Source organism: Mustela putorius, unplaced genomic scaffold, assembly GCF_011764305.1.
Source record: "Mustela putorius furo isolate JIRA1106 unplaced genomic scaffold, ASM1176430v1.1 tig00537227_pilon_pilon_pilon, whole genome shotgun sequence".
NCBI lineage: Eukaryota > Metazoa > Chordata > Mammalia > Carnivora > Mustelidae > Mustela > Mustela putorius.
Window position 1 is genome coordinate 7,564,444 of NW_025422368.1, and position 8,246 is coordinate 7,572,689.

Genomic DNA, 8,246 nt, shown 5'->3' on the forward strand with positions numbered 1-8,246 from the left:
AGGGCCCCTCGCCGCTGGTGTGCAGTGGTCCTCGGGGGTCTCTGATCCTAGGCAGCCCCTGTAGGAGCTGGAGGCAGGGAAGCTGCAGCTTCCTGACCCAGGGCCAGACCCCACGGGCCCTTTCCCCCTCGCTGGCTCTCCTTGCCGCTTGGCACAACAGTCTCTGAGACCCACTGCCATCTGAGTCTTGGGCCTCCAGAGGGCCTGTGGGATTCACGGCCTCTCTTCCCCTCACACAGGGAGCCACCGGATTCCCTGGAGCTGCTGGCCGCGTCGGACCCCCAGGCTCCAATGTAAGTGACGCTCCTGGCTGGTTCCTGCTTTCCTTCTGGCATGAGAGACTCAGAAGGGACTTGAGGAGGCCAGTGCAGCCCTGCAGCAGGGACCCAAAGAGCCCAGGCTGGCTTGCCTCGCTTGGTACCTGTTCCCACTCCAGGGACAAGTAGTTAGTTAACTGATCGTGGGGACCTATTCTCCACATAACCAGCTGGGAGCAGGGGCTGTGACCCTCTTGCTAGCCAAGGGCAACCCTCCCTGCTGACTTGGGCTGGACCCTCAGACTTCTGGCTCGGGGACAGGAGAGGCAGGCATCGTCGCCTTGACACATTTCTAGAGCAGGCTCTGCGCTCCGGGCCTCTACAAACTCTGCATCTTGCCCCTCTGGAGCTTGCCAGGGAGGCAAGGCGGGGACGTCCCCCAGCTCACCACCACCCCTTGCAGGGGGAGTACATACCTAGACTTAGGAGGGGCCGGGCTCCAGCTGTTTAGGAAGGAGCAGTGCGATTGAGGCCCAGAGGGAACAGGCAGAAGGAAATCCAAGTAGAGCAGAAAAGGCAACTTCAAGGGCTGAAGAAGCCTGGGCTGGCTGCTCATAGCACCCGCGGGCGAGAGAGGATGGAAGAGATGCACTGGGTCGGGGTCAGGCTGTCCTTCATGCAGAGGGAGCCCCAGGGGAAGATGGCCACCCCCAGGCTTTGGCAGCCTGGATGGAGCAGGGTAAGAGGAGTTTTCCTTTCTTGCATGGCTTTTCTAGGGAAACCCTGGGCCCCCTGGGCCCCCTGGTCCTTCTGGAAAAGATGGTCCCAAAGGTGCTCGAGGAGACAGTGGCCCCCCGGGCCGTGCCGGTGACCCTGGTCTCCAAGGTCCTGCTGGACCCCCTGGCGAGAAGGGAGAGCCCGGAGATGACGGTCCCTCTGTAAGTCCCTCACAGGCCGGGGCCGGGGAGTCTCTGGAGCTCACAGCGCCCAGAGTGGAAGGGGCTGCTGGGGAGGGGCTGCTGCCGGGGAGGGGCCGCTGCTCGGGTGGGAAGAGGGCTGGTGCCTGTGGATGGCTGGGTCACTCGAGGTCGCAGCTCACGTTCTCACTCCCATCTCCTCTCTCTTAGGGTCCTGATGGTCCTCCAGGTCCCCAAGGTCTGGCTGGCCAGAGGGGTATCGTTGGTCTACCTGGGCAGCGCGGTGAGAGAGGATTCCCAGGCTTGCCTGGGCCATCGGTGAGTGACGGATGCCCCTTCCTCTGGGGAGTGGGGCCCGGTCCAGCTCCGCACACTGTCCTGCAGAAACACCACCACCCTCTGAGGCTCCCGCCCACTCCACACCCTCCAAGCTCTCCCTCTGTCAGCCCGTTCTTTGGGAAGGCCCAGCGGGTCCTGCGCCGGGATTCTTTCGAGTGCACACTCATTGTCCCTGTCACTGTCCCTCCAGGGTGAGCCTGGTAAGCAGGGAGCTCCTGGTGCATCTGGTGACCGAGGTCCCCCCGGTCCCGTGGGTCCTCCTGGCTTGACCGGTCCCGCTGGTGAACCCGGACGAGAGGTGAGCCTCGGGATGCCCGGTGGGTGGCTGTTCACAGGGAGAGAGGGCCCAGGGACGCAGAACCAGTGCCCAGGGAAGAAGGCAGAAGGAAGCTTGGGGAGCTTCTGAAGCTGCAGCTGAATGGAAGGGCACGAGCCTGGGGCTTCCGTGGGCAGGGTGGGTAAGCAGATGGGGGCCGGGCAAGGGCAGCTCTCATGGCATCTCGTCTCCCTTGCCCAGGGAAGCCCTGGTGCTGATGGCCCCCCTGGCAGAGATGGCGCGGCTGGAGTCAAGGTGAGTGTCTGGGGGTCTCTGTGCAGTGGGAAAGGGAGGTCTAACAGCTCTGCCTGGAGTGGCAGGGTAGGGTTAGAGTCCTCTTGGTTTGGAAGGACATTTTCTCCATGTCTGTTCTGGAATAATCTCTAAGCCTAAGACCTCTCTCCTGACAGGGTGATCGTGGTGAGGCCGGTGCGGTGGGTGCCCCTGGTGCTCCTGGGCCCCCTGGCTCTCCTGGCCCTGCTGGCCCAACTGGAAAGCAAGGAGACCGAGGAGAAGCTGTAAGTATCCCTACTTCAGTAAAAGCTGGAAGTGGAGGGGGGTGGCCAAGTGAGCTGGGAGCTCACCCCCATGTGCCTGATCCCCAGGCCCTGGGTCCGGGAGGTCTCTGGGCCATGGGAGCTGCAACCTCGGTGCCCAGCCACAGGAAGATGCCAGGGAGGACCCTCCCTGTCCCACCCTTGCTCTGACGCTGTTTCCACACTCTCCTTCACAGGGTGCACAAGGCCCCATGGGTCCCGCAGGACCAGCTGGAGCCCGGGGAATCCCAGTGAGTATCTGTGTGTCCTCTGTTGGGTTCCCGATGAGGCCAGGTTTGGAGGGCAGTGGAGACCCTGGGGATTCCAGGACTCCTTGGCTCAGGTGAGGCCCACAGCATACTACTGCCTGGCTGACCTGACCCGACCTGTGTCTGTCTTATTCCCAGGGCCCTCAAGGTCCCCGAGGTGACAAAGGAGAAGCTGGAGAGGCTGGCGAGAGGGGACTGAAGGGACACCGTGGCTTCACCGGTCTGCAGGGTCTGCCTGGTCCCCCCGTGAGTGTTGTTGTCTATGCGTGGCTCCCCAGTGCCTCCCACTGATCAGAGCCCACTTGAGGGTCCCAGGCTGCTCAGTCAACTTGGGATCGCCCCAGGAAATTTCCAGGACTTGCTCCTCCCTCCAACCCCAAGAAAGTAGAAAGGGAATGGGAGTAGAATATGTCCTGGGTATGTTCAAGATAGCCTCCCACCCTGGTAGACGAGGCCCTGTCTGTGTTGACCTCTGACCTTTGCCTCTTCCTTCTGCATAGGGTCCTTCTGGAGACCAAGGTGCTTCTGGTCCTGCTGGTCCTTCTGGTCCTAGAGTAAGTGAGATGGAGTGAGCCCTTCCTTGGGAGGCTGGGGGGCAGGCACTGGCCAGGCATGCGGGCAAAAGGGAGGCCTCAGGCTCAGAGGGCCTCACTCCACAGTGGAGGTAGGACTGGCTTGGGGTGACCGCAGCGAGAAAAGCCCCTGGGTCTACAGGCTGGGTGAATGTGACAACAGCTCCGGCTGTTGGATGGGCCCCCAGGAATGGGATCTGACAACGAGGAGCTTAGGCTGGTAGGAGAGCCGCGAGGCCACCCTGCTATTTCTTGGACGAGTGGAGACCCAGCTGGGCTCTGTGACGGAGAAGCGTGAAGCTGCGGGGCTTCACCGCAGGATGGCCCCCCGAGTGGCACCCCGCCCTCCCACTGTCCCTTCGTTGATTGCTCTTCTCTCCTGCTGTGCAGGGTCCTCCTGGCCCTGTTGGTCCCTCTGGCAAAGATGGTGCTAATGGAATCCCCGGCCCCATCGGGCCCCCTGGCCCCCGTGGACGGTCAGGCGAAACTGGCCCTGCCGTAAGTGTCCTGATCCCTTCCTCGCAGTCTGGGCTGTCCCCAGTGTCCAAGAAGCTTGTGTGCTCTGGGGCCAAGAGTCTCTTTGAGGGCAGCTAATGATGATAGCATTCTTTATGCTGGGTCTTCCTGGGACATTCAAAGGATCCATGCTTGGTACTGGGCCAAGAAGAGAGGGGCTGATGCAGAAGTGGGAAGGTGCTAGGATTTTCTTGGTCCTGGCCTTCCATAGTCCTCCGCCACCCATGGGACTGGAAGAAGACCCTCTAGTATATTCTAGCAGGGGGAGATGTACCCAGGAGGGGCCTGTCCCAACGATCCCTAGCTGACCGTTGTTTCCCGCTGCAGGGTCCTCCTGGAAATCCCGGGCCCCCTGGCCCTCCAGGTCCCCCCGGCCCTGGCATCGACATGTCTGCCTTTGCTGGCCTCGGCCAGAGAGAGAAGGGCCCCGACCCCCTGCAGTACATGCGGGCCGACCAGCCAGCTGGTGACCTGAGACAACACGATGCCGAGGTGGACGCCACGCTCAAGTCCCTCAACAACCAGATCGAGAGCCTGCGCAGCCCCGAGGGCTCACGCAAGAACCCTGCTCGAACCTGCCGGGACCTGAAACTCTGTCACCCTGAATGGAAGAGCGGTGAGCCTGTGAGGCGGGAGCCCTGGCCCCAGAGAGCAGGAAGTCAGCCTGCTGGGTGGGGCCCTTGCAGAACAAGGGAGGAGGCGTCCCTGAGCACAGGGCAGAGCCGGGCCTGGAAGGTTCTGGCATATGGCTGAGCCTCCATCCCACAGCAGAGAACATGCAGCTCGGGCCCTGTCCTGCCATGGCCACATGGCAGATGGGAAATGGTGGGGGGAGCTCTGTCTGCCAGGCAGGCCTGGTGCACCTGCCCTTTGGCTTACACCCCTGTTTAACACCAGACTTTCCCACCTGGGTCTCCTTGCTCCTGGATCCCTGCATCTGTCCTCCCTTTGGCCACTCGTGGCCCTCGCCACCAGTGCCTCTGTCCCTTGTGTCCCCAGAAGCCTTTCTGTCTCTCCCAGGAAGGCCTGGCCCTCTTGGGAGGGTCTGCCTATCTGAGCCCTGAAAGGATGTCGCCTCCCCCCTCGCAGGAGACTACTGGATTGACCCCAACCAGGGCTGCACCTTGGACGCCATGAAGGTTTTCTGCAACATGGAGACTGGCGAGACCTGTGTCTACCCCAACCCAGCGAACGTTCCCAAGAAGAACTGGTGGAGCAGCAAGGGCAAGGACAAGAAACACATCTGGTTTGGAGAAACCATCAATGGCGGCTTCCACGTGAGTACCTGACTTCTCTGGGCCAGAGAGGGCGCCTCCAGACTGTGTTCTTCCTGCATCCGAGTTGTTGGCACCCCACCCACACTCTCACCCATTTCCTCTGGGGCTTAGGAGGAACGGAGGGACAGTAGCTTTAATCGTGATCCCATGGGATGCTGTCCCTGGGCCTCACACCACTCTTCTCTGCCCGAACAGTTCAGCTATGGTGATGACAACCTGGCTCCCAACACTGCCAACGTCCAGATGACGTTCCTACGCCTGCTGTCCACTGAAGGCTCCCAGAACATCACCTACCACTGCAAGAACAGCATCGCTTACCTGGACGAGGCAGCCGGCAACCTCAAGAAGGCCCTGCTCATCCAGGGCTCCAATGACGTGGAGATCCGGGCTGAGGGCAACAGCCGCTTCACGTACACCGTCCTGAAGGATGGCTGCACGGTGAGTCGGGCTGGCTGGAGCCTCCAGGGAAGGGAGATGGGCCACCTGAGGCCAAGGGCGGGCCACAGCTGGTGCAGGCCTAAAATGATGGGTTCCTCAGAGGTGTGAGCTTGAGGGGTTAGGCAGAGAAGATGGGCAGAGGCACAGGTAAAGGAGGGGTGCTATTCTATCTTCTTCCCTCTCTCGGCTCAGGGAAAAGAAGCCCAACCCAGCATGTCCAGTTACCCCCGTAGGACTGTGGGTCTGTGGGTCAGCCCACAGGTTGAAGCGAAGAGAGGGTCACTATAGGGGAGGAAGCCAGTACAGAAGGGGAGCATGGAGGGGGTCTTGCTGGCAGGGACAGGAGTTGAGGTAGAGAGGGCTCTGGCAAGCCAAAGAGAGGTCAGGAGAGCCTCAGAGCACGTTTTGTGTTTTGTGCTCTATGAGGCTCAAATTTGGGGTCCTGGGCAGCTGGCACTGGACAGTGTCTCTTTTCTTTCTCCCCTAGAAACACACCGGTAAGTGGGGCAAGACTCTGATCGAGTACCGGTCACAGAAGACCTCACGTCTCCCCATCATTGACATTGCGCCCATGGACATAGGAGGGCCCGAGCAGGAATTTGGTGTGGACATAGGGCCTGTCTGCTTCTTGTAAAAACTCGAACCCACAAACACCACAATCCATTGCCAACCCAAAGGACCCAAGTACTTTCCAGTCGCAGTCACTCTAGGGCTCTGCACTGAATGGCTGACCTGACCTGATGACCATTCACCCCACCCGCTCACAGTGTGGACTTTTCTCCCCTCTCTTTCTAAGAGACCTGAACTGGGCAGACTGCAAAATAAAATCTCGGTGTTCTATTTATTTATTGTCTTCCTGTAAGACCTTTGGGTCGAGGCAGAGGCAGGAAACTAACTGGTGTGAGTCTAACGCCCCTCTGAGTGACTGTCCCCAGCCCAGGCAAGAAGACCCCCCTTCAGGTGCCGGGCGCAGGAACTGAGTGTGTCCTACACAATGGTGCTATTCTGTGTCAAACACCTCTGTATTTTTTAAAACATCAATTGATATTAAAAACAAAAAAATTATTGGAAAGTACATTTTGACCTGTGATTTGTTCTTTATTTTCCCTTAGTCTTTGATTCTGTAGACCAAATGGCCATCCTAAGGCCTTCTTCTGTAGACATTTCAACCAGGAGGGAGGTCACTAGAGTCACATTGCCTGGTTTAGTAACCTCACACAAACACATACTTGCCTCCTTTTGTAACCTTCACACCTTCACACTGCCTGGAACCCAGGAAGGAACTGGGACCAGAGGCCAAGATTTGGGAAGGGGGTGCAGAAAATATAGGCATGACTTGTTCTTGAGTAAACACAAAACACACCTCTAGGGCATGTGGATGGGAAAGTATGCAGGTCACGTCTTGCTGGATAAGGGAGATCAGAGATGCTCCCAAGGGAGGGTTGGGGAAGTTGGGGAAGAGGGGCAGGGAGCAAGTCCACAGGAACCTGTGTACGCAATCAGCCAGTCTTGGTGATCTATTTGTCTGTATCTTCCTCTAAGACTCTAGGTCAAGAAGAGGTGGAAGTGTTACATGATTATCCCTACCATTTATTCCATTTTCATGCTCCCTCCTCTGGCCCTCCTGTCTCTGCTTCCTGGGCCTGCACTTAAAGCTTCCATGGACTTCCTCCCAACACCCGCCTTATGAATGGATAGCCTCCCATTTCTCCCTCCAACTACTCCTGTGTGGCACAACGAGGAAACCGCCGCCTTCCCCACTAGAGGGCGTGGTGGTGGTGATGTGTGCAGTGGGTGGGAGACACGAAACCAATCAAAATCAACAACGGTAGTAATTTATAAAATACATTTCAAAAGATACCTGGCACTGCTGATTAAACCTGAGGACCATCCCCTTCTCTGCCCCTGTCTTCATCCCTGCCTCCCACTGCCTCCAGATGAAGGTAGATGGCTTTCCTATTGAAGAAACAACAAAGCAAAAATACCTAAGACATTTTTGTTGGACTTGTTTGTGTTACTATTCAATGTACAATGTAAAATTTGTTCAGTAAAGTAGCTTAGCAGGGCTAATTCATGACAAACTAAAAGAGTAAGATGAAAACATAAGTTAAAATACCTAACTGGAAAAGCTATCGCCTAATTTAAAAGTAACCCTTCCATCTGCCAAGAGAGCTAATGTGGGCCAGGGGAGAGTGGTGGGGCATATGGCCGCTTTGAGGACTCCACAGACAAAGGTAGAGCTGAACCGGGGAGCTGCACTCTGCCCTGAAACTACCCTCCATGAACTCACACTGAAAGCCTCCCTTGGCTTCCTCTGTGGTCACAGCAAAATGTACATCCTTGGTTGCCAGTGCTGGGCTCCCTACCACTGCTCTCTTGTCCCCATTCAGCCTAGAGGGGAAGGTGAGAACAACCAGCTCTGTCACTAATTCCCGTGATCCCTGATGCCCCAGGAAAGGCAAAAGTTCTCTCTGCTGAGAATAGCCTCTCCTGATCCCAGCAGGGTTCAGTGGACAGACCTGGCTTACTAAAATAAGATCCCTCATATTCATAAAAAATGGTATGGTATTAAAAGGCTTTAACTAGGAGCTGGAGCTCAGACTTCCTCAAGTGACCTGGACCCTGAGTAAATCAAAACTTCTGAAATTGGTTTCCCTTCTAATCGTGTGAAGGGACACAGAATCTTATGAGTCAAGGGAATGAAGAATCTTACTTAAAGTTACTTCGGGAGAAGACTGCAGAGTAAGAGGACCCTAAGTTCACTATCCCACAGATGTATCCCACAGATACATCTAGAAACATCCACATC

The 8,246-nt window shown here is 57.3% G+C and overlaps 1 protein-coding gene across 3 annotated transcripts in view; it reads left to right on the plus strand.

Annotated features, from left to right (window-relative positions):
* COL2A1 (collagen type II alpha 1 chain) overlaps nt 1-6,512 on the plus strand; it is a 30,949-nt gene extending 24,437 nt beyond the window's left edge. For all 3 annotated transcript variants that reach the window (XM_004765626.3, XM_004765627.3, XM_004765628.3), the window contains 14 exons: nt 240-293; nt 1,034-1,195; nt 1,385-1,492; nt 1,704-1,811; nt 2,031-2,084; nt 2,240-2,347; nt 2,563-2,616; nt 2,773-2,880; nt 3,135-3,188; nt 3,597-3,704; nt 4,050-4,338; nt 4,812-4,999; nt 5,195-5,437; nt 5,925-6,512. In XM_004765626.3, the coding sequence (XP_004765683.1) occupies nt 240-293; nt 1,034-1,195; nt 1,385-1,492; nt 1,704-1,811; nt 2,031-2,084; nt 2,240-2,347; nt 2,563-2,616; nt 2,773-2,880; nt 3,135-3,188; nt 3,597-3,704; nt 4,050-4,338; nt 4,812-4,999; nt 5,195-5,437; nt 5,925-6,071 (1,785 nt within the window). In that variant the 3' untranslated portion in view covers nt 6,072-6,512. The remainder of the gene's footprint in view (nt 1-239; nt 294-1,033; nt 1,196-1,384; nt 1,493-1,703; nt 1,812-2,030; nt 2,085-2,239; nt 2,348-2,562; nt 2,617-2,772; nt 2,881-3,134; nt 3,189-3,596; nt 3,705-4,049; nt 4,339-4,811; nt 5,000-5,194; nt 5,438-5,924) is intronic.
* The last annotated feature ends 1,734 nt before the right edge of the window (nt 6,513-8,246 follow it).